We start from the raw sequence: 25,087 nt of genomic DNA, 5'->3' as shown, positions 1-25,087 counted from the left end.
TTTACATCGTGAAAGAGTGGGATCTGTTCACAGACGGTTTTCATGGAGTGTCTTTACGGATATTTGCTGCCGAAGTGTGTTTCCCATTGCTTCGTGACAGGCAGCTTTGCCCCCTTTGGATGCCTTCATTTAGTTTTTAGATTTTTTTTCAAAGTTTCAACCCTTTTCTGTATTTAAGAAAAAAGTCTCAGCTGGCAGCTGCACCTCAAATCAAGCTCTGAATATGTTGCTGCTCTGTGGTGTGCTTTTAACCCTAGAGCTTGTTACCTGCACTGAGATTTGTATGCAGTATCAGCCAGGATGGGGCTTCCAAAGCCCACTGTTGCTGGGCATGGTGGTGCACGCCTGTCAGCCCAGCATTCAGGAGGCTAAGGCAGGAGGATCACTGGGAGTTCAAGGGCAGTCTGAGCTGCTTACTGAGACCCTGTCTCAGAAGAAAAAACAAAAAAGTCCACTGTTGTACCGAGAAAGAATACAGTTAATTGCATGTACCTTAAAAAGAGAAAAATACTGTGATTAAAATGCTTATGCATGAGTTAGATGTTAGAAATGCAGTAGTTAGAAGACTGTATAGTTCAGTAGTATGAACCAGCTGCTTCTCCAAGGAGTTAATGCTTTGACATCACTGTTCAGCTGACTTTGCCTTCTCTTTCTTTCCAGCTAATTGCCTTCTATGAAAGCAGTCATCCAAGGCAACGGTGTTCTTCCAGGTAAAACAAGACTGAAATGTGATGGCCTGGAACTTAGTAAAAAGCTGTATTTTCCCGAGGGACACAGACACACACACACACACACACACACACAGACACACACATACACCACACCCCTTTTTCCTGTGATATAAGTTACAGATCTCAAAGCAGTTTCTGAGCTCCTTTTGGAACAAGTGGAGAGGGCGCTGACGGGCTCCTGGAGCAGGGCGCCACCCGCAGCTCTTCCTCACTTGCTCTATGACGCTCCCTCGCGTCGCTCACACTACATTGCACTTGCGTGGAGGGGAGCTCAAGCGCAGGAAGGCATCTCTCACGTCCAGAAGTGACCTCAGCAGCACACTGGGCGGAAGGGTCTGGGCGTGGACCGCACTACAGTGACGCTGTACCCTCTGTGAGTGACGGCGAGATACTGTCCTCCGGGAGAGCTGGGACGTGGCAAGAGGGTCTGTAGACTCCTGGGTCACTTCTCCATCCGCTGCTCTGATCCCACACTTGAGTTCTCGCTGTGACTGTGGAAAGCCATGGCGCCAGAGTTGCTCTCCTCACGCACCAGTAGAAGCTGCATGCGCGTGCTAAGCATCGCTGTAACCAGAGCTTGGCCTCTTCTGTCTCATGTTTCATGATAGGCCACTTTACCCACTTTGGATGCCTTAATTTAATTTCTTTTCCAAGTTTCAACCCTTTTCTGTATTTAAGAAAAAAAGTACAAGTGTTTACCAGCTCTTAGGGTGCAAACTGGCATTGTGGATGAAAACTTGTGTACATGGTAAATCAGTGTCAGCCTGTTTTGATGGTGTAACACGGTGTTTTTCATGGATTGTCTTAGAAACAGTACAACAGGTGTGGGGACTGCCCCCATGTCTGCCTGGTCCCCCCCAGCCTCGTGCCGGCTCCGTACCAGCCCTGATTGTGCAGTGTCTGCTCTGCTTGAATTTGCCCACTGCCCTGCCTGTGTTTTTATTTCTGGTAAAGACATATATGTCTATTTTTACATTTTCACACTCAAGATTCAAAACTTGTATCAAATATAAAGAAAAACAAGGTATACTGTAGATATATTTTAAATATTTAAATGTGATCCTCAAACACACAACTGTGTATGGCAATATTTCAGTATTGGGTCAGGGAACTTGGGAGAAGCTGCCCAGGGGCACTGGCCTTGACTTTTACCTTTCAAATGTGGCTAGGGGGTTCCTGCAGGACAGCCAGATAGGTCTGACTCGTGCCACATGGGGCCGCAGTGACCAGTGTCGGGGTGGAACGTCACGCAGGCTTGCCTCAGCGCACCGTGTCCATGCGGAGCCAGGTCTGCTGCTGAGCCGCAGCCCCAGTGTTTCAGTGGAGGAGAGAGGAGGTGCTTCATGCGGCTGAGCTCACACCCCACGCTGATGCCACTGTGGGCAGCAGCACTGCCCGGCCCTCCCAGGGCCAGTGCGTCCTCTTGGGGACATGGCCCTGCACAGGGCCAGCACAGTGGGCTGGCTTTTTTTTTTTTTTAAGTAAGATTAAAAAATGAAAAATATATAAAATTTATATAGAAGAGATGTTTCCATTCATTAGAGTTGTTTAAAAGGAGACTGAATTAATATTTTATATAAAGATTTTGTTACACTATGGGAGGTTATATCCTATTATTCTGAATTGGAGAGTATATATATATATATATATATTTTTAATAAACTTTATTAAGGTGAAATAATTTCAAGTTTACACATAATTGAAGTATTTGAGTAAAACAGGCAAAAGTTTAAATTTTGAATGATATATTGATATCTATATATATCTACAGCTATATATATAGATATATAGCTGTAGATATATATGAAGGAGAATCGCGGTGTGATACAACTGTACAAGGAAAACTAATGTGAAGGGTGAGGGAAAGACACTGAGGGGTGAGGACGCTCCGCACACGGTCTGACGGAAGGTCACAGGGGTCTGTCCACTGCGGGAGCGCTGACAGAGTCCCGACCCGAGCCAGCGCTGCCCCCTGCCCCCCAATATGAAGCAGCCCACTTTCGTGCCAGTTTTCTTCCTTAGGCCCCGAGACTTCAAAACAGATATTTATAAGACCAATGTTTATACTCCCACACCTGATTCTCCAAGCCATGAATACCTCCTGTTGGAACTCAGAAATAGTGAATCCTGGGGTTTTCTCGGTTGGCTTTTTACTTTCGTGGGGATAGCAAGACAGAAGGAGAAGGAAAACTAGTGCCGGTATTACTGTTGAAAGTTAATGTATAATGAATTTTTAAAGTATTTTTTAAAACATGCTGTCTAGAAGCAAGATGTTTTTTAAGAAAATAAAATTTATCTGAAAGTTTAAAATGCTCTAATGGATCGCTGTGCTGATGACCCTAAGTTAAAGGTTAGTGCTCTAAACTAACCTGTGCTGGTTTTGCATGAACCTGGCCTTGAAAGACCTACGTGGTATCGGTTTATCTCTAGACCCTAAGCAGAAACACTCCAGCTTGCCAAACTATAGTAGAAGGAGTTCTGCTGCCCTCCTTAACCTTCTGATGGGATTCAGAGGGTGAGAGAAACCCAGGCCCTCGAAGCCTCCTGGGAGATGCTGTGAGTTTCCTGTCTCCACCAGGCGCGAGCAGGAGCAAGAGCGAGGCAGTCGGGGTTTCCTGGCCTAGACGCCACTGCTGATGGCAGCGAGGGCATCCCCAGCGCTGGTCCCATCAGACCTAAAGCACTTTGAAGGAGGGACTGTGTGACAGTGCTGGCTGCGTGCCCAGCGCCTGGTCTTGACCCTGTCCCCAACCTTTTATTTGGAATTGTGTAAGTTACAAACTGCATGGTTGAGATCATTAGTATTTGATCAGCTGTCCCCCAAACAAAAATCACCCTACATTGATTTTTCTTTTTTTAAAATTTCATTGCATCTTTGTAGTAATGTAATTGTATTTTATGCCTGCTTTTTATACAAAAAGTTCAATAAAAGAAATTAAGATATAAATATTTTTATACTTTTCCTGTGAAATAGACCTAGAATGCTGCAACTTTTGCAAGTTTACCAAAAAATGTGTCTTCTCTGAAAGAAATGATGGGATAGATAGCCAGGTGTGATAGTACACTTCTGTGATCCCAGCACTTGGGAGGCTGAGGCAGGAGATTGCTGAGTTTGAGGCCAGCCTGGGCATCATAGTGAGTTCAAGACCAGCCTGAACTACACTGTGAGGCCCTGCCTCAAAAAACCAAAACAAAGTAAGATGGGTTAGAGTTTTGTGACTACGACTCTAGGGTTCTGACTTCCTGTCCTGTTACATAGCTCAGGCAGAACTATAAAGTGAGTTTCAGCCAGGAGCCTGTGTCCCCTGGGCACCTAAAGGTCACAGACCTAAAAATGCCACTGGAGTCAGCAAGGATGGTACAGGAGGCCAGGCCTGGTTTCTAGGACCAGGCAGACTCAGACCGCAAGGGTTTCTGCCATAGCTATAGGTGGTGTCACGAGGGGAGAACACAGCATTGCATTTGAAATGCCCAAAGGGAAAATCAGAAACTCCTCCCCTAAGTAAGTGTGTTCCTAAAGTGTACAGTACAGCTACGTAAAACATTTGTTGGGATAAATATCACAGTCTTTATATTAGTGGATATATTCTAAGTACTTATGAGAAAAAACGAACTTGGATTTTTTAAAAGCTATGATCGAAATAACTACATAAAAAGGAGTAATTTATTTTTAGGTACTGCATTTCTCTTCCCGTTTGTCCCAAGCACTAGTTCTAAAAGAATTAACCAGTTTATTGAGAAATATACATTACAGTTTAAAATAATGATAGCCGCAAGATTCAGAATTCAAACTATGGAAGTTTACTTTACCCCGAGAAACCAGACATGTTCAAATGTAGTTCAAATGTAGAAGTGAGCTAAATGTTAAAGTTCAATGCGCAAGAGCCTTGGCATCATGTTTAGAGTGAGATACTATGCTGAGGGTAGAACCCATATATTCTCAAGAGCTAAAGCTGGGATTTGGCACCAAATCCCAATGACGGCAGCTGCGCAGGTGATGGATGCCCTCATGCGCGGCTCTTTGCCTGAGGAAGGTTGTTAGAGATGCACTCACCCTGTGGTGAGCAGTTGTTTCCTACAGTACCTGCATTAGGAATTCCTTTTTTTTCCCCTTTGGACATTTTTTATGAAAACAGAATTTCCTAACAAAATAGTAAGAGAATAACAGCGTTTAGCAGCCGTTACTCAGAGCCTTGCAAGGTGTGCAGGAGTCAAGGACACTTGGTGTGCATCTCGGACCCAGGACTGATCCCCACCTCTGCCCCCTGCCTGGCCCATACGGTCCCCAGAGTGAGCCCTACCCGCTGGCCACAGCTCTGCTTCTGACTGTCCTGTTCCATCAGAATCATGGGGAGACTTAAAACACCTCGAGGCTGCAGAGCTCAAAGGGAAGGGTCCGTGGGCACCGTGACACTGCGAAAGCTGCGTTTCTGAGCTCTGCAAGACTCCAAGGAGTGGGGGTGGGGACAGAAAGTGGCATTTACAACCCACGTTTAAGGGGCTCTTGCACACCCACAAAACCTCTGGCTTCGAGTTTCTGGAATGGGTGACTAGCTTTGCAGGAGCCCTTGGCCTAGCTGTGGCACTGCTTCCTCTGCTCAGTCACCCCGTCTTTCCTGGGGCACAGCGATGCAGCTCTCATTCGGCCTTGGAACTGGGCTTCCTGTAGCGCAGCACTGTCCCTGTCACCCAGATGTTTAAGGCCAGCATGATCACAAAACGCGTGAGAACTGCAACAGAGAGGAGACTGTTAAGACCTTTCCTTCTGGGTGGAAAGTTCCTCCCGTGTAAACACAAGTCCAAAGAAAGCCTCACCTCCAGCGCCCCAGGAACCCCAAAGTACAGGTCAACTGTTCTCTAGAAGCGATCGTCCTACACTGGCCTGACTTCCTGAGGAACGTTCCTCCACTGAGTGCTGGCTCTGACCCGGACACTTCACACTTCCTACAGTCCCTGCACCCACTTGTGGACAGCAGTGTAAGCGCCTGTTAGGGTCCATCTGAAGAACAGGCCGCTGTCTGAGCCTGTTTCTTAACGGAGTAACCAGGAACAGCTGTCCGTCAGAGACCCTTGGGAAAGTGGTGCAAATAAGGATGTGAAACTGAAGCTAACCCTGCAGCTACCCCGCTTTTGAAGCTCATCCTCATACACTGCTCACTTCCCAGGGGCAGCGGCACGGGGCACACGGATCACACCGAACATTCCCGATCTGGCTTTCCATGTGGGTTCGGTGTGACATTAGTGCTGCAGAGCAGGCAGACCCAGGCCATTACTTTTCCTGTTCTCCACTGCAGCAGAGTTTATGCTTTGATAGGCCCACTTTAATCCTATAGTCACAGCCGGCAGAAAATACTGTATTTGGGCCCAGTAAGAGCCTCTGGGACAACCTAGCAGAGGTGGCTCCCGTTCTGAGGCTGCATTTCTCAGTAAATAGCTTCCTGCCAGGAACTGCATGCTGAGGACACTTTCTGATCTTCACTGAATCAGACAAAAACGGGGCTGTCTCTAACCTAACCCTCTTCTGAGGGTTCATAGAGCGCTCTCCATTTGAGAGTTGAAAAAGCTCAGCCAGGTGTGGTGCTGTGTACCTGTGATTGCAACACTAGGGAGGCTGAGGCAGGAGGATCACTGCAAGTTCAAGGCCAGCCTGGGCTACACAGTGAGTTGGAGACCACTATTTTCCCTGCTGAAGCGAGTGAACCTCCCCAGGGTGGGAATCCACTCGTGTTACTCTATTGCAGGTCTTTCAAGGAGAGCCTAGGGGCTGGGGATTTAGCTCAGCGGCACAGCGCCTGCCTGGCAAGCGCGAGGTCGTGAGTTCGATTCCCGGTCCAGAAAAAAACAAAAAACAAAACAAAACAAAGTCAATCAAGGAGAGCCTCACACTTGGTGTCAGTGCAGACCTGGCCGTTTCCTCTAGTCTCTAATCACAGCCAGGCGAGTCAACCTACTAACCCTAAAATGTTCCCACTTAAGGAGGCCCAGCCACTGCCATGCCCACCAGAAAGGCGAGGAAAAGCATTGCTTACCTGTCAGATCACCAGTGGTCATGAAAGTTGTTATTATTCTTGCTGAAAAAGGAAAGTAACAGCATAAGTAACTTGCTTCACAGACAAGTTGGTGTTTAGCCAGTATCCTTTCTTACACTGCGGTGTGTGGACAGTTCCTGAAAGGTGTGTGTGGGTCACAACACGAGGCGGTCTTGTAATTCACAGCCACCTGGAGACTCACATCCCAACCTCAAAAAGCAGCCATTAAATCTCATTTGCACACGAGCTAGTAGCCTCATGAAAGGCCCCCACTAATTGAAAACTGCTTTTGTTTCTGTTTTTTGAGATAGGGTCTTGCTGTGTAGTTCAGGGTACCCTTGAGCTCATTATGTAGCCCAGGCTACATCAAACTCATGGCGATCCTCCTGCCTCAGCCTCCCTAGTGCTGGGATTACAGCCGTGAATAACCACCATGTCCAGCTGACTCCACCTTGTAAATACAGACACTCTTCGTTAGCAGGTTCTAGCTGAGTAGCTACTTGCAGAATACTAAAAGCCCAAGGGGCAGAAATGCTTAGACACCAAGTTCACTGGCTTCCAGGGAGACAGAGTGGCTGAGGCCACCAGCCAGGGTGCATCCTCACCTGCAGAGGTGTAGGCAGAGAGACCCCAGGTGAGTGCACTGGCGGCACCCGAGTCCTGCGCCTTCCACAGGTACTGGAGCTGGGCCAGTTTGCTGGCCGCGCTGACCAACGTGCACAAGTTCTGTTTGCAAACAAGAAAGCCACGAGCCCATTAGTTACAAAGCCAAAAAGCAGCAGATAGTCAGAGTGCTGTTCGGTTTTGCTTTAGAGACAGGGTCTGGTCTCTGTAGCCCAGGCTGGCCTCCAACTCTTGGCAATCCTCCTGCCTCGGCCTCCTGCATGCTGGGGTTACAGGTGTGTGCCACCACACCCTGCTATTCACATTGCTTTATTAAGCCAAGTTTTCAGGCCAGGTGAGACTGAAACCTGTTTGGTGGGGGCTAAAATGTCACTGTGAGAGGTTTCTTCCAGCCCACCAATCCCACGGGAAGCAGGAGGGATCCTGTGCTGCATCAGTCTTGGCTACCCACAGCTCTGTCCCCAAAAGTACAGCCCAGGTTACCAGGCTTCTGAGTCCGGAGGGACTCAGGCTGCCCGACCCGACCGACGGGGCTCAGTGCTGAGGGCACAGCACCAGAACCTCAGGCTCCTGCCCATGAGTCCTGCAGCCCCGCGTGTGCCCTGCCGCCACCTTCAGAACGGAGCTCCCAGGGGAGCCGCGGAGGGCGGGGTGGGCTGGAGACGCCGGGAACTCAGGTTGTGCTAAGCCAGGGCAGCTGGGTGGTGAGAGAGCGGTCAGGGCTGGGCCCAAGCCCCTCTTCTGGCCTTGGGGAGTCTAAGAACAGGACGTAAAAGGCACAGGGGCGGGTGGGGTGAGGAGAAGGGAGGGTGGAGCGGCTGTTCCGGACTGCTGCCGCCAGGAAAGCGAAGTGGGCGGGTGTGGGGGGAGGGACACTTGCCGTTGGAGAAGTCCATAATTCCGGCAGTCTGGGAGGCTGAGGCAGGGCTTAAAGTTGCAGGGCTTAAAGCCCCAACTTTAAGCCCACCCTGAGCAACTTAGCAAGATTCTCTCTCAAAATAACAGATGGAAAAGGGATGGGGATGTGGCTCAGTTGCCAGATCTAAAGTCAAGGGCAGGCGGGGTGAGGAGGGGCCGTGCGCACAGAGGGGCTCGTCACTTACCATGGCCAGGTCGACAACCCCCTTGTGCAGCCCGAGGATGAACCAGGAGGACACAAATCTCACCCAAGGCTAAGGACACAGCCGAGGGTCACTGGCAGCCCTGCCACCCGCTACAGCCTCTGCAGAAGAACCCGGACCACAAGGGTGACAGATGAGCCAATGGAAGAACTGGGGATGCTTCATTGACTTTTGGTTTGTTTTTGTTTTCTTGAGACAGGGTCTCACTACGTAGCCCAGGCTGGCCCCGAACTCTCAGTGCTCCTCCTGCCTCAGCCTCCTGAGTGCTGGGATTACAGGCATGTACCACCATGCCTGGTTTTTTTTTTTTTTTTTTCCTTTTTCTTTCTGCTGGGCTGGGGATGGAACCCAGGCCTGACCCATGGGCTCTACCACTGAGCCACCTGGCCTGGCCCCTCTAATCCCACTCAGATTCTCAGTGTTAAAAGGATACACAGCCAGGTACGGTGCAGCCTGTTTCATGTCCCCATTAAAATGAAAGACACAGAGCAGGAGGACAACATCTGGAAGAAAGGCTGCGGTGAGAGGACGAAGGGGAGCCCCAGGGCACAGCCAGGGATGCGGGGTGCAAAGCAAGGACAGCTACCTTGCACAATGAGGATGGGGTACTCCAGGTAGGTGAGCACTGGGCTGCCGTAGTAACACTGGTAGCGGAGGAAGACCAGGAACCTGGGAACAGAGAGGACACACCATCAGCCCAGCTGCAGCCAGCCAGCCCCAAGGCTGGCACCTCTGCCAAGTCCTGGAGCCCAGGGTCCAGGAGGAAGCCTTGGAACAAATCAGATGAAATGTCACATCAGTGACCTGCACCTTTGGGGTACATCCACTAGCTGCTGGGTGTCGTGCTACGTGCAAAGCCCATGACTCACCATGACCATCTCTCAAAATGGTCATCTGCTAGCCAGGTGGGGTGTGGTGGCCCACACTTGTCATCCTAGCACTCCAGAAGGCTGAGGCAGAAGAATCTCAAATTTGAGCCCAGCCTGGGCAATTTAGTGAGAACTTGTCTCACAAATAATAAAAATTATGGGCACGTACTGTATGTAATCATTATGTCCTGCAAACAATAATAAACATTCACATGGCTGCAGGTATAGTTTGCTAGCCCTGGGTCACAGGCACCTCCTGGGTTCTTTAGGCCCGGGCCCATGCAGCAGGTGACCCAGTCTTCAGGCACGGGTTTTTAGAGTGACTTTGCTCAGATCCGGGTCACAGAGGTCCCCAGGCCAGCAGGGAGCCTTCTGTGTCCCACCCCACCACAGCCGGGCCGGCCGTCAGGACCAGGAAAGGGAGGGGGCAGTTCAGGTGAGGGTGAAGCCCGCACTCGGGCAGGCAGGCAGCCAGGGTCCCGCTCGCCTGCGGCTGTGGGTGAAGAAGGGACGGAGAGGGCCCGGAGGGGCCGCTCTCACCCGACCCCACGGGGCTAGGATCAAGTGCTGCCTATCGGCTGCCACCTGGACTTGGGGACTGCGTGACAGCAGAGGTGGCCCTAACCCACGGGGCAGAGTGGCCGCTGTGGAAGCAGGTAGAGCAGCTGGGCCGGCGAGGGCTCCCAACCCCGCTCACGCTGCAAACCGCAGATTCGGATTCTCACCAGTCCGTCGGGGACGCGGGCCAACGCCACGCCCCGCTCCCCACGCCCTCCCCCAGCCTGCCCCGCCCACCCGCCAGTCGCTGTGGCCGCTTCCACCCCTGCCCTGGCCTTTACACTGAGCTCAGCTCCCAGGTTTTTTTAATTTTGTGACTGAGTCTTGTTAAGTTGCTAAACTGCCCAGAGTGAGCTCAAACTTAGAGAAACTTGCGATGCTTCTGCTTCAGCCTCCCGGAGTGTTGGGATGACAGCCCTGAGCCACCTGCCCTGTTGTGTTCCTGTTCTTAGGTTCCGAGTAGGGGCTCCCAGCCGGATTTCCGGCGGGTCAGCCCACACCTGCAGCAGTCTCTTCTCCGGTCTCCTCTCCCAAGATCTCTCCATTGTCCGAGCCCGAAACCGGGCTCTTAGATCAAAGTCCAACCTCTCCCCTTACCGCCGGTGAGGGAATCAGGCCGGAAAAGAGGTTTAGAGTGCGGGGTGGGTTTAGAGACAAGGTGAGGCTGGAGGTGCACTTGTCTCGGGGTGGTGGCGCACACCTGCGATCCCAGCACTCTGGAGGCTGAGGCAAGAGGATCATAAGTTCGAGCCCAGGCCTGGGCAACTGTCTCAAAGTAAAAAATGTGTCCACAAAGGCAAGAGTCCAGACTCCGCCCGACCTCCCCGTCTTCGGACGGACATCACGGAGCAGTGCACGCGGTGGACGAGGCCCGGAAGCGCCCTCGGCCCAGCTCCCGAGGCCGCCCCGCCCTGGGGGACCTTGTTTCCCCCGGCCGCCGGGGAGCTCACCCCGCCAGCTCCAGCAGCAAGCTCGGGAGGCTGACGCCCCGCGCGCTGCGCGCCGCCAGCTGGGCGCGGATCTGCGGCAGCTTGAGCGCGGCGCACACAGCCAGCGTGCTCCAGTTGCAGAACCACAGCAGCGCGGCCTCCATGGCAAGCCGACCGGGTGCGGCCCGCGCGGACTCCTTCCGCCTTCCCACGCGCAGCGCCGCGCCCACGGCCCGGGCCACTGCAGGCGCCGCGCCCCGCGGCCGCTTCGCTCGCCTATTTGCCTACTTCAGATCTATCCCGCCCCCATTTGCCCCGCCCCCTGACTAGTTCCTTCCCCTTTCCCTGGCCCCGCCCCCAGCCCGTCCACCCGCCTCTCGTATTAGCTCTGCTCACCCTATTCGCCAGCATCCGACTCGTCCCGCCCATTCCCTGGGGTAGCTCCGCCCACCTTCACCGCGCCCCGCCCCCCCAGCGGTCCCGCCCCGCCCAGTTCTGCTCGCCGCTGAGCCGCTTCTCCGCGTGCCTCAGATTGTGCGAGGTCGGATCCTGCTGTAGGCTCCCGGGGAGGGCGATTAGCGGGCAGACGGGAGCCCTTCGCGGAGGGGTAGGAAACCATTCTGTTGGGACGAGGGGTAGGAAACGATGGATTGAACCTCTGCATTGAGATACATCTCAAGCCCCTTGTATTGTTTTTAATTTTTTATTAGCACATGTTTGCAGTAAATAATGTTCACATTCCTTGTGTGGAACTGGTAGGTATATTAATTTTGACACAGGGTGTCGCTAAACTCGAGGCTGACCTGGAACATGTGATCCTCCTGCTTCAGCCTCCTGGAGGACTGGGATTAGTGGCGTCACTCCGCCCCCTTGGGCCCAAAGCTGCGCAAAGCTGGTGCCCCATCCTGCACAGGTCCTGGGTCGGGGTTCCCTGGCTCTGGTGTGGACCGGAAGGGCAGGGCAGAGGCGTCTTGTTGGAGGAGGTCACAGGAGGGATCTCGCAGCCACTCTGGTCACAGGACACGCAGGCCAGGTCCCCTCCCAGCCTGCAGCTGCAGCCCAGGTCAGCCCAGCCCCAGACAGGTTGCCCTGGAGCTGGAGTGGGGTGGCATGGTCCCTGGCATCTTAGGGGCCCAAGACCCTGGAGAGGAGCCCAGCCCAAGCCCCTCATCCCAGCATTCTGAGGCTGAGGCAGGAGGATCCCAAATTCCAGCACAGCCTGGGCTACCTAGTAACTTAGAAAGATCCTGTCTCAAAAAAGAGTTGGGGATGGAGCTCAGTGCAAAGGCCCTGGGTTCAATTCCCGGTGCCATCCAAAAAAGAGAGTTCGATTTTTTTAAACGGAACCCCTATAGTCACAGCTCAGCTGCCTGAGCTAAGGTCAAGGTCTGGCCCTTGGCTGCCTCGGGTCTGGGCCTCTGCCTGAGCCTGAGGCTCCGGGGGCCATTGAACCAGAGTTCGTAGCCCAGCTCCGCCATCTGCCGGCTATGTGGGCTTAGGCTTACCACTAACTTCTCCATGCTGTGTCTCCACACCCATGGGTCCCGAAAACGCAGTTCCTCAGGGGATGGGGTATAAGCTGAGGTTCAGCTGCTTCGAACAAAACCCAGGCAAGGGTCCAAGGAAAAGCAGCCACCGTGCCCCCTGCTGGTTTCCTTCTCTCCGGAGCATTTCTGAGGGGAGGGCGAAGGAGGGAGCAGCTGCTCAGTTCCAGGGGAGTTCTTGTTGCTTTGTTCTGTTTTCACTAGGCAGCCCAGACCGGCCTTGAGCTTACAGCGATCCTCCTGCCTCAGCCTCCTGAATGCTGGGGTCCCAGGCACATGCCCGGGGTTTGGACTGATGCTCTGCATCCCCTCCTCCCCTGCACCCACCTGCGGAGTAAGCCCCTGTCTAGGCAGGCTGCAGCCCAGCCCCCGGCCTCTTCCTGCTGTCCCTTCCACGAACTCGAAGTCCATGCAGACCAGGGCCCTACCCAGCGGCGTGGCCAGCCTGCTGCCCACCACCTGGCTGCTGGCAACGGGGACCGTGTCCGAGAAGCGCGGCCCGTGCTCCGGCAGCTGCTCAGGCTCCTTCTTGTTGCCCTGAGAAGAGGGGACAGCTGGGCCACAGCCTCGCACACACCAGGGACGTGGCTGAGAGCAGGTGGCCTCTCTGGCTTTCTTTTGTTGGTTTTGGAGACAGGGTCTCGCTGTGTAGCCCAGGCTGCCCTCGAACTCATGGCAATCCTCCTGCCTCAGCCTCCCAAGTGCTGGGGTCACAGGTGTGCGCCACCGCACCCGGCGAGTGCCGCAGATTAGGAAAGCCCCCCAGTGTCGCATCTAGGCTGGCTGTAAACAGGAGGGGCTTCCATCAGACGCAGGGAATTCACTCCTGGTGTGTTTTTACCCAAGCTGGTTTTCCCTTGGGGCCTGGCACACGCATTGTGCGCCAGGGAAATGTTCGGGTGTCAAGTGCTGACCATTCCCAGCTGCTCCATCTCAATACGATCAACAAATATGGTGGAAATTTTTCTGTGTTCTGTGTAAAATTTTCTTCCCCACCAGACCCTGAGTTGCTTAAAACAGAGCTATCCACACACCAGCAATGGAGCCAAGAGGAGGCTCAAGGAGCGACTGCGGAGGGAAGGGAAGAGCGGCGCGCTCAGGCTGGACGGACGACAGCGTCTGCCTTAGCACGGGATCGTAGTCTTTCAGGAAAGCCCGACTCTCAGTCCTGGAAAGGGAAAGCGCATTGGCCCTGTGAACTCTCACCCCTGCTTTCTTTCGTGGTTCACTTTGCGGTAGTGGGGACTGAACTCAAGATCTCACCAGGTCACTAAGTTACCGAGAGTGGGCTCCAAGTTGGGCTCCTCCTGCCTCAGCCAGGACCGCAGGTGTGCGCCCCCGCACCCAAGGCGCTGAGACTCTCGCTGTGCGCCTCAAGTAAGGCCGCGTCGCAGTGCAGCAGGAGCAGAACTGGAACCACTTATAACAGAATCGTGAAGTGGCCAGTGATCCGTTCCAGGTGGTGACGCTGCTGCTAGGAAAACCCGAGGCCCAGTCACCCCCGAGCCTCCGAGTATTTCCAGAGGCCGCCTGGGAAGAAACCCAGTACAGCAGGGGCCTTTGTAACATGGCAGGCCTGCGGCTCCGGGCAGAGGTGGGGGCGGGCTGTGCTGATAGTTTAATTTCTGTTGGAATTGGTTTATTTTTTTAGCCAGGTAGAGTGACGTGTGTCTCATCCCAGTGCTCTGGGAGGCTGAGGCAGGAGGTTTGCAAGTTTGAGCCCAGCCTAGGTAACTTAGCAAGAGCCTGTTTCAAAATAAAACACAGAGCTGGCTCTGTCCTGCACCCTGCCCCACTCCGGCTCTGTCCCTGGGCCGTGGATTTCCCACCCGGGGGGGCCCCTGGTCGGGCTGCAGTTTGGGGGAGCACTTCACCAGCGCCGCTGCCCGCGCCCCTCAGCCTCCACCACCTGTCTCCACAGCTCGTCCCCTTGCGCTCCCAGGGCCGCCCGCGTCAACCCCTGTGCCGCTGGGGAAACTGAGGCAGGCAACCTGGCAGGTGTGGTGCGCAGGAGCCTGGGAGTGGGTCCGTCCCCCGTGCTGCAGGCGTATGGGGGGCCCCTGGCCCCGAGCTCTGCCGCCGCCGGGCCACCAGGCTGCAGCGGAGCTGCAGTGTTGACGTTGCCCTGGGAACGGGCGGGTTCAGCTGCATCAGCTCTGTGGCCGCCGAGTGCTGCCCCTGCTGGCCACGCGTGCGGCCTGGGGAGCTCTCAGCTCCCGCCCCTCCGCCCTCTGATGCCGGGCCCCTTCCCTGGTGCAAAAGATCTGTCTCCTTGTGTCTGATCATCTCCCTTTTACTTTGCTCTTTATTTATATCCTGGGTTTCTCATATAAGAGAAATCATATGGTATTTAAGCTTGTGTGGTTTACTTAACATTAAGGTCTCACGGGGCCAGGGATGTAGCTCAGTGGCACAGCGTTTGCCTGGCAAGCCTGAGGTCATGAGTTCAATTACCAGTACCAAAACAAACAAACAAACAAAAATATGGTCTCAGGCACATTTATTTCCCTACACAGGACTCAAATTTATCCTTCTTTATGGCGGAGTAGTGCTCCATTGTGTGTAAACACATTTTCTTTACCCACTCAGCTGTTTCCAAAATGTAGCTACTATGAGTTGTGCTGCTATAAACACAGGTATGCATGGATCACTGAGACATGATGTCTTTAACTGTTGTTATTATTATTATTATTATAAGGTTCTCGCTAAATTGCCTACACTAGCCTCTAGTTAGAAGTATATTGTTGCCGGGCGTGGTAGTGCACACCTATAATCCTAGTACTCAGGAGGCTGAGGCAGGAGAATCGTTGCAAGTTCGAGACCAGCCTGGGCTGCAAAGTGAGCTCAAGGCCAGCCTGAACTGCACAGCGAGACCCTGTCTCAAAAAAAAGAGACAAAAAAAAAAAAAGAAGAAGCACATGGTTGGTTTTTTGTGTGTTTAAAATGCATTTGTGTAAGCATCCAGATACTTCTAGATGGCAAGATGATATGCAGATTCCAGTACAAGGTGCACCGGAAAGTCATGTGGAGAGGACAGGACATGGGGCGCAGACTGGCAGTGGCACGAAGCCAAACAGAGGTGAGACGAGAACGCGTCATCTGGGAGAAATTTAATATAATAATTTAAAGCTTCACGAGGCGCCAGCAAGGGGACGGTGTGACCAGGGACGCAGCCAGGGACGCAGCACACCCTCACCACACTGGAGCCGCGTGAAGTCTCCCGGGTGGGGCAGCGATGCTCAGCTTCTTCAAGTGGTTGGGTTTTTTTTTATTGTTTTTAAATTTTAGCCATAGTGCACATATTCAAGCAAAGTATCTTTAAAAACAAAAACCAACCCTGAAATGTATATTTGGGATGCTGATCGGGCAACTGAAGACAGGAAACCTCAGGTACCCTGCTTTCCGTGGCTCGCTGCCCCTGGGGACTGAGACTCGCGCTGGCGGATGGGCGTGCAGATTTGTCTACAGTGTCGTTTTTACAGAACCCTCTGGCGTGCGTAAGGGTCACTGTGCGTACAGTGGCCAAGTGCTTCTGCAGATGATGTCCGTGGAGTAAATATTGGACAGGCCATAAACTTGAGTCTATTTCCTCGCGTTTTATTACCTGTAAATTTTGAGCTCTGTGACCAGAGATTTGGATTCTATTTTGTATTTGCAGGGTTTGCCATTAATAATAATTCATGCACCTCTTACAGAACACTCCTATTTGTACCTCGAGAAATGCAAATTTTCCTTTTTTTTTTTTTCTCTTCCGTACCGGGAATCGAACTCATGACCTTGCGCTTGCCAGGCAGGCGCTATGTCGCTGAGCTAAATCTCTAGCCCCAAATTTTCCTCTTGAAGGCCCCACATCGTTGGTTTTTTGAGACAGGGCCTCAGTGTATGGCTCAGGGTGGCCTTCACCTCAGTGAGATCCTCGTGCCTCAGCTTCCCGAGTGTGGGATACAGGCGTGCGCCTCCACGCCTTCCTCCGGTATCTGTACAGATGAAGCCACGGTGGGAAGCCGTCCCCGGTGACTGCAGTTCACATCTCGGCCAGCAGGGGGCAGCATTACCTTTCCATCCTACTCGGATCCCTGCGATAGTTCTGCTCCAAGACAGGAGCCGGTGGGGTCCGATAAGGCCCGGCAGTGGCCTGGGCAGACGGGGCTCCCAGGGCGCCCCCAGGACATGGATCAGGTGGGTGACACTAAATGTGTACCCATAGGTGTGCGAGGTGTTGGGAGGGGGCTGGGCCAGCAGCCCTTGGGCATGGGGGTGCTGCTTTGCTTTGGCTGGCTTCTTCCTTCCTCTCTGCCCCTCCCCCGCCCTCCCCTCCCCCCTTCCCTTCCCCCTCTCCCTCCCCTCCTCTGCCCTCCCTTTCCTTTCCTTTGTGTTTTGAGGGAGGATCTCCCTGTGTGGTACACTCTGGCCTTGAACTCACTTGTGTAGCCCAGGCTGGCCTCAAACACACAGTGATCCTCCTGCCTCAGCCTCCCAAATGCTGGGATTACAGACATGCACCACCATGCCCAGCCCTCCCCAATTAGTATAGCTATTCTAGTTTTCTCTTGGTAAACATTTGCTGCTATGTTGTTTTCCATCAGTTTATTTTAAATATGGGTCCGTATGTTTTTAAGTGTGTGCTCTCCAAAACAGCATAAGGTTGTCCTAGAAAAACAAAAGCAAAACCATTTGACAGCCTCTTTTTTTCTTGATACAGAGTCTTCCTGCCTAGTCCAGGCTGGCCTTGAACTCACCATGCAGCATAGACTGGCCTCAAACTGGCAGGAATCTTCCTGCCTCAGCTTCCCAATTGCTAGGATTACAGGTGCGTTCCACCATTCCCAACAGCAACTTCTGCCTTTCAACTAGCAAGTGTGGTTCATTTATATTTATTATAAGTTTTGATACGTTAACTTTTTTTACATTCTAACTTTATACTTTCTCTTTACCTTGCAATTTTTAAAAAATTTTCATTTCCCCTCTCTGTTATTTTAGAAGTTACAACTTGTTTTCCTTCCCTAGGTTTTTTTTAAATTTCTTTATTTTTTTAGTGGTTGTCCTTAAAATTTGAACATATATATTCAATCAGTTTCTGAAGTTCTGTGATTATTCTGTCCTTCTCCCATTCTGTCTCAAATACAAAAAATTTCACAATAATCACCTCACCCAATTTTGTTAGTTTTAGCCAATATTTTAGCTCCAGCTTGTTTTATTTCTTAACCAATGAATTATAGTTGTTTTATTTAGATAATGCTTATTAAGATTTTTTAGCGTTTATTTCTTTTCTAACCTCAAATCTTTTGGATTTAGTGATGTTTTGTTTTGTTTTATTTTGTTTTGTTTTGAGACAAGGTCTCTCTATGTAGTCTAAGCTGGCCTTGAATTTTGATTGTGTAGACCCAGCTGGCCTTGAACACACAGGATCCTCCTGCCTCAGCCTCCTGAGTGCTGGGAGTAGAGGTGATTTGGTGATGGTGGAGTTCTGGGGGCAGGAAGCTACTGGCTTCCTGCTGACTTCTAAGTTAGCCTGTCTACCCCCCAGGGTCCCCTGGGTTATTCCTCAGCCCAGCAAGGGGCCTGGGAGATGGGCAGCAATGTACTGCAAGCAGTGTACTGACGCAGAGCCTGGGACACAAAGGTACTGCAGTGACACCTGAGGCCAGATTCCAAGTGATCCACTGCAGCAGAGTGAAAGGCCACATTTCCTTTGCTCTGGGACAGCTGCTTGGGCACAGGCTGTGGGTGGAGACAGGAAGCCGTGCAAGGTGCCAGAGCAGCTCCTGGTGCCTCCTGGAGGAGCTCACGGGGCTCTGATGGTGGTGGCTTTGGGCCAGGAGGGCCTCAGGCCTGCTTCGTGGACACCTGTAGGGCCTGGCTGTAACTTGGTCTCTACGAAGGCCATGACCTTCCCAGCCTGAGGACAGACACTGTCCACAGCACCTCTTTCTGCCCAGAGCTCAGCCACCCCACAGGCCCCTCTTATTGGGTCTGTGCCCCTCTGGGGCTCCTCCTGCTAGGATGTGAAGTATCCCCAGCGTTCACGTGTTGGAAGCTCACCCCCAGGGCCACCATGCTGAGGTAGGGCTTTAGTGAAAGATTAGGTGTTGAAGTCTATAAGCTTTCCTGTGGCTGGGAGGCAACATCTGACGCCCATCGCTCACAGGAGAGGGTGGAGTTGGCTCGTGGTTTCAGAGGGTACAGTCCATGGCTAGCTGCTTCAGGGCAGGAACATCATGGTAGAAGGGCACTACCTTCCACCAAATCATTGCCAGCCAGAGGGTCCTTGATCATGGACTCCACAGCCCCCAGAACCGTGAGCCACATAAGCATTTCTTATTATTTATTTATTTATTTATTTCCAGTACCGGGAATCGAACTCATGACCTTACGCTTGCGGGGCAGGTGCTGTGCTGCTGAGCTAAATCCCCAGCCCCCACGTAAGCATGTCTTATTTGTGAATCAGCCATTAGAGAGGCAAATCACCGGCAGACAGCAGCTGATCTTTCTTCTGGCCTAGCTCAGTGAGCTGCTGTCATTGCTAAGATGTCAGGCATGGCTGTGGCAGCCTCTTCCCAAAGCCGCCGTCTTCCGCCCTGTCCCTGCGGGATCTTCCTGACCCCATGCAGCCTTGAGTCTCGCTTCATGACCTCTTGCCAAGGCTCACAGCTTTCTCTCTCACACTTGCCACTCGGTACCACAGACATTAGCCTGGTTGTCTTTGTTGCAGCTGGGTCTGAGCTGCTCAAGGGCAGGGGACTGCAGCCTTGAACTGCCACAGGTCCTTGGTGCCTTGCATGAGCTGGGGTGCAGGAGAGACCAGTAAGAACCTCTCCCATGGACAAATGCATGGATAATGTGCAATAGCTAGGAGTGGACCAGGGCGAGGTTGCAGATTGGGAGGCTCATCTAACAGGGATGGTTATGGCATTCCCAGTCTGCTCCTCAGTTGAACTGAGATACTTGCCCAGGGGTAGTTTCTGGAACAGTCAGAAATATTCTGGAACATGCTGGAACATTCTGGAATCTTTGGGAATATTCTGGAACACATTGGAGCCTTCTGCTATGATGCCCCAACCTAGAGACCAGGGGACACCACAGCCACTGCACCTGTGTGCACCTCTCGCAGCTCACCCACCACAAAGACTCTTGCTTTCTAGTCCCCTCCTAACCCTCAGCTCTGTCCTCCCCACACTTGTCTCCTTCCATGGCTGCAGGGAATGGGTTAAAGGAAAAGGAAAGAGAAGCATCCTTCTCTTGTCACCTCTCTATCCCTGGCCCAGGGACAGATCCTGCAGCCTCACTGCCCCAGCCTCCGTGAGCTCCAGGGTTGGTGCTCAGGGAGGAAGCAGATATGAGGTGGGGCAGTGGTTGTCCCCAGGACACCCCAGAGGCTATGGCCAAGGGTATTTACAGATTAGCATCAAAAGAAAATGAACTTTGAGCTGGGCGTGGTGACTCCTTCCTGTAATATCAGTACTTGCAAGGCTGAGGCAAGAGGATCTCTGCAAGTTTCAGGCCAGCCTGGACTACATAGTGAGACCCTGTCTCAATAAAAGAACAGGAAAAGGAAAATATCACACACTTGCAATTTGCTAAGCAGATGAGGACAGGCAGGGATGGGTCATCAGGGCAGGATGACAGCCGTCCCTGGGGACTCAGGGCTCCTACCATCCTGTGCCTTCTCATGCCACATACTTTCATGGCAGACCCTGCTTCCTGTCCCGGTAGGATGGAGGCCCGCAGGGAGCATTTCCTGTGTATCTACACAATCCTGGCCATGCACAGCTTATGCTTACAAACATGACTAACACCCGAGTTCCTCGACCCCCTGCCCTCTCCGTAGCAGCCCCAGAGCACACTGGCTCACCTGTCACTGATTGCCAAGGCAGGAGACACTGAGTCTTAACCACAAGCCGAGGCCAGGGAGGAGAGGTAAATATGCTTGTGAGTCTGATGCTATAATTAGAACTAGCGCTGGCTACCGAGGAAGAGACACATCTTAATCCAGGCCGCTGTGCCAGTGTTGAGCGGCTGGTGGGAACAAGCTGGGTTAACGTGTTAGGTGCCAAGGGAGCAGGCAGGTCCAAAGATAGCTCCAGGGAGTCAGGCCAGGCTGGCCTCAAACTCATGGTGATCCCCCTGCCTCAGCCTCCCGAGAGCTGGGATTACAGGCGTGCACCACTATGCCCAGCCCGACCCATCTGTAGAAACTTGAGCATGAGCATCTCCTCGGACATCTTGCTTTGTAATTATTCAGACGGGGTGAGGTGAGGGCGGCTAGGTCTGTGTCACTTTCTGCAGCACGAGGGCCCTGCTGTTTCTCTCTGCCTTGGGGCTCACAGACATCGGGGTTCACAGACATCAGGACCCGACACAGCCCCTGGCGTCTGAGGGACAGGGTCCTTTGTGCCCGTCCTGGTGCCCTGCTGGCTGCTCACTGCTCTCTGCGGGTGTGGACACACAAGAGCGAAAGTGGATCGCAGCTTGCCCAGCGCCTCCCACGTGGCCCTGCAAGCCACCTGTGGACACCAGCTCGGTGTCCCCCAGACCCTGCCGGCCAGGCCAGGCCACAAAGGTGGAGACGGAGCCACCTCTGCGGTGGTCTCATGGGCTGATCGTTGTGGCTCTTGGCCGGGGTTGGGCTGATGGACGCTGGAGTGGACCTTCAATGGCTGGGGCCGCGCTCGCTCCCCGGGTTCCTGCCTCAGCCTTTCGACGCCCCTCGTGCCTCACGGCGGGTTACCTCGGCCGCGTGCACCGAGCCAGGCTGGAAATCAGTTATTTCCCTGCAGGACCCGGGCCCCACACGTGGGAAGCGGGTTTGGGACCACAGAGCTTGTGCCTTTGGACTCATCCTTGTTCCCAGGTCAGAGGGGGCCCCATGAAGACCTTCGATCTCATTGCACTCCAGAAATGCCAGCTTCGCGGATGCCGACATTGCTCACCTTCCTCCCCCCAGGCGCATGCAGGACGCAACGGTTTCCAAACAATAGTGTTAAAGCGGCGATCAGCAGTGCAGGCAGCAAAAACCCGTTTGACATTAGTTCCGGGGTGAGCACCCTGCTGTTCCGAGGCTCCGTCCTGCCGGGTGGTGAGGTCCAGGGAGGGTGTTCTGGCGCCTTGCAGTGAAGTCCACACCAGGCACAGTGAGACACCAGTGTTTTATTTGCCTTTGGTTTTTAAGGGCTGCAAAATTCTAATGTTGCTTCAAAATGCATAGATTTACAGCTAATCTATAAAGGAAGTGGATTCCAGGGTGTCTCCTATCTACATGTGTTCTGTCCATCCTACTGCTTCCCTGTTCCCATAATAACAATTTTAAAACATTACTGTTTATCCTTTCATTTCAGAAGTATAGACAAGCTGGGCGTGGTGGCGCACACCTGTAATTCTAGCGCTTAGGAGGCTGAGGCATGAGGATCACCTCATGTTCAAGGCAAGCCTGGACTACTAAGTGAGTTCAGGGTCAGCCTGGACGATAAAGCAAGACCCTGTCTCTAAATAAATAAATAAAATACAAAGACATACGAGTGAGAAACAGATCTCAAGGTAATTTTGGTCTGGATTTCTGTTATTATGAGCATCTTTTCATATTGTTAAAAGCCATTTTATTTTTTCTGATACCTGTTAGCTGTTATTCCTTGATTTTCTATAGGGCTTGCTTTGTATTTTTCTAGGCTATTTCCCTTTTTTAAAAAAGAATCACTACATTGTTGTTTCTGTTTTTTGAGATAGGCTATCACTATATAGTCCAGCCTGGCCCTGAACTCACTATGTAGCCCAAATTGGCTCTGAACTCATGGAGATCCTCCTGCCTCAACCTCCAGAGTGCTGGGATTAGTGGAGTGCACCACCACGCCTGGCTAACTTCATTATTAAATCTGTCTTCTCCCCTTTATCATATACGACATGTGGACCTGTGGTTTAACCTTCCTGTCCTGCCGCGTTGGCCTATCCATCCACTCGCTAATTTCCTACCCCACCATTCTAATTAAAGGGCCCAAAACCAGTGCTTGTAGCTCTTTCCTGTTGCTCATCTTCTTCCAATTTTTCCTGGCTCTTTTTGCCTATTTCTTCCTTCTGCTGAACTTCATACTGGACTCCTTCTGCTGCAGGAAAAGTGAAAGGTGCTAATTGTGTCTGCACATTAATTCAGGGAGAGCTGAGGTCAAGAACACGCAACCTCTCCATTTGTTCGGAGTGGCTTTCCTTCCTGCCTGCCGGCGGCTTTGGGTCTGCATGACCCCACCATGTTTAGGGTGAGAGCTGACATTTCACGCAGCGATTCTTCTCTTTGCTCACAGAAATGTTAGGTGGCCAGGAAGTCAGGGTCTCCAGAATAAGATTCAAGAGGGAAATGAACTGGGGTGTGGCGAGGCCCCACGCCCGGGGCAGGAGGACGCGGGGCACCCCGCCTCCTCCCACCGGAAGGAAGAGCCAGTGCGGTGCGTGACAGCGCCCCCTAAAAGCAGACTTCACTTCTGAAGTTGTCCTGGGCCAGACGGGATGCATGTGACTGGTTTTCTGGAGGAAGCTACAGAAAATAAAGCCAGCGGCCTAAGTCTGCAGAATCAGTGGCTGCAGAGGAAACCACCGGGACAGTAGGAGGCTGGCACTCAGGCAGGGACTTTGCTTTCCGAGCAAAAGCTCGTGTGTTTGCCCTGTGGCTAAAAGGCTCGATGCTCTGGCCCCGCCGTGCTGCTAATGGAGTGAGGCTCTCGCCCTGCGCCCCACCTGCCCCCAGCTGCATCGCTCGCTGCCTGCAGGTCCGCTCAGGCCTCTGAGTGCTGCTGCCTGGCTTTGTCTCAAATGTGGCGATGCGCAGAGCTGCCCGCTCTGGAGGGGGTAGCGGCGGAGCGTCCTGCTAGCTCTGGGGACCAGAGTGACCTCCTGCCTGCCAGGAGCGGCTGGTGGCTTTCGAGCCAGAATCTTCAACGAGACCCTGGATTTGGCACCACCTTGGGCGAATCCCCCAACTCTCTCTCTCGCTCTGACTCTCTCTGTGTCTCTTTCCGTCTTTGTTTTGGAGACAGGGTCTCATTATGTAGCCCAGGCTGGCCTATAACTCACAGAGATCCTCCTGTCTCTGCCTCCCAAGTGCTGGGGTCACAGGAGTGCACCCTGCCCTTTGTTTTCTGAGGGACTTTACCACCCTGTGGACGGTTCTGGGCAAAGGCTCCCTAGGGCCTTGAGCACCTCCAGGAAAAGATGACCAGCGGCCTGTACCCTGAAATCTGGGGGGTGACTCACATTAATCCTCTGAGAACCCAAGTTCCGGGCCAGATCGCCGGGTCAGGTTGTCACCGCGCACTGGCCTGGCCTCAAAACACCTGCAGGTTTCGCAGAACCCCCAAAGCGCTCAGGAAACCTGCCCCTTCCCCTGGCCTGGGCAGAGGAGGCGAGGCGAGGCGAGGAGTCAGAGTCGGGGCTCCCGGGCTTTGTGTGGAAAGGGGGCAGCATGGGGCTGCAGGTCTGTGACGCCTGGGCCCCCGGGTTTGTCCCTGCTGTCTCCACCCTGCAGCATGAGAGATCGCACGCGGTGAGCAGCAGCCAAGCCCCCTGCAGCCCCACGACAGCCTCGGGGGTCCCCTCGGATGGGGTGCGTGTGGTGTGTGAAGGCCATGAGGGGGACCCAGGGTGCAGCCCAGTACCAGCAGAGGCCCGGTCCAGCTGGGCTGGTGTCCTCACCCTGCGTGCCAGGGAGGCCGCAAGCAGAGGCCCAAGGGTAAAGCTGACCCCATGACAGCGGTAGGCACAGGGAGGGGTCACCCAGGCACGACAGAGTCGCCAGGGGCCTGGTGAGCCAGCGAGAGTGGTGCCAGGGTGGGGCTGACACCGGCGTGACTAATATATGGGGTGAATGTTCCAATTGTAAAAATGTTTACAGTTGGGGCTGGGGATTTAGCTCAGTGGCACAGCACCTGCCTGGCAAGCACAAGGTTGTGAGTTTGATTCCCAGTACCGGAAAAAAACCAAAAAAAGGAATTTTTTCCGTTAAAGGCACATGGCTAAGAAATCCTCCCCTCGCTTTGCACACGCTCATCCCATCATGCTTGCCACTTTCTGCAGCAGCTCTGGAGTCCTCTTTCCTGAGGGTCTTTACCAGGCAGGATCACAAATATGGTGAATGGTGCTAGCCGGTGCCATCCAGAAAGGCGGCTCATAAAAACATGACACTGCGTCCTCATCCGCCTTGGTCACTGGATCTGGCACTGCGACTTCCAGCTCTTCCCCAAAGTCAAAATGACCATGAAAGGGAGATGTTTGAATCTATTCAGGACATCAAGGCAGCCAGGACAGCACAGCTAAAGACCCTCAGGAAAGAGGACTCCAGAGCTGCAGCAGAAGGTGGCGAGGACATGGGATGAGCGTGTGCAAAGTGAGGGGGAGGATTTGGGGGGATTCACGGCGATGCATCCTTTGCTGTAACAATTGTTTTTTGTTCTTTTGGGATTGGTTCAATTTCCAGTACCAAAAATCCTTTTTTTAAATATAAACATTTGCCCATGTTTTGACCCCACTGCACAGCGGGTTTGCAGGAGAGCTGCCGAGCGGGGGAGGCGGAGAGCCAGCCTGTTTGAGACCGAGGAATCCGTGCTATGGTCTGACCTAGGCTGAAACCAGGCTAAGCAGGGGTGGCAGGCACGCGGCCTGCGGCAGCACTGGGCCCCCAGGACCTGCAGCCGCCCGCGTCACC

At 53.1% G+C, this 25,087-nt stretch overlaps 3 protein-coding genes across 5 annotated transcripts in view; 1 reads left to right on the top strand and 2 right to left on the bottom strand.

Annotated features, from left to right (window-relative positions):
• Rock2 (Rho-associated, coiled-coil containing protein kinase 2) overlaps positions 1 to 3,678 on the top strand; it is a gene marked incomplete at its 5' end in the record, with an annotated part of 116,219 nt that extends 112,541 nt beyond the window's left edge. For all 3 annotated transcript variants that reach the window (XM_013504360.1, XM_013504359.1, XM_013504358.1), the window contains 1 exon segment: positions 661 to 3,678. Coding sequence is in view for 1 of the 3 variants with exons in the window: in XM_013504359.1 (XP_013359813.1) it covers positions 661 to 664 (4 nt within the window).
• Positions 3,679 to 4,442: 764 nt separating this feature from the next.
• On the bottom strand, positions 4,443 to 11,145 carry Pqlc3 (PQ loop repeat containing 3). Its single transcript, XM_005404424.2, has 7 exons — positions 10,883 to 11,145; positions 9,092 to 9,174; positions 8,939 to 9,008; positions 8,488 to 8,545; positions 7,366 to 7,486; positions 6,761 to 6,802; positions 4,443 to 5,461 (listed from the first exon to the last, which is right to left on the bottom strand). The coding sequence occupies exons 1-7, from the start codon at positions 11,023 to 11,025 to the stop codon at positions 5,370 to 5,372; spliced, it is 609 nt and encodes a 202-aa protein (XP_005404481.1). The 5' UTR covers positions 11,026 to 11,145; the 3' UTR covers positions 4,443 to 5,369.
• Positions 11,146 to 12,129: 984 nt separating this feature from the next.
• Positions 12,130 to 16,457, bottom strand: LOC102019507 (chromosome unknown open reading frame, human C2orf50). The gene is made up of 4 exons (XM_005404457.2): positions 16,389 to 16,457; positions 14,280 to 14,530; positions 13,537 to 13,573; positions 12,130 to 12,942 (listed from the first exon to the last, which is right to left on the bottom strand). The coding sequence occupies exons 1-4, from the start codon at positions 16,455 to 16,457 to the stop codon at positions 12,448 to 12,450; spliced, it is 852 nt and encodes a 283-aa protein (XP_005404514.1). The 3' UTR covers positions 12,130 to 12,447.
• Positions 16,458 to 25,087: the final 8,630 nt, after the last annotated feature.

The sequence above is a fragment of the Chinchilla lanigera genome, unplaced genomic scaffold (genome assembly GCF_000276665.1).
Source record: "Chinchilla lanigera isolate Chin_1 unplaced genomic scaffold, ChiLan1.0 scaffold00086, whole genome shotgun sequence".
NCBI lineage: Eukaryota > Metazoa > Chordata > Mammalia > Rodentia > Chinchillidae > Chinchilla > Chinchilla lanigera.
The sequence above is the reverse complement of the archived record's forward strand: the minus strand, read 5'-3'. Positions and strand labels throughout refer to the sequence as shown.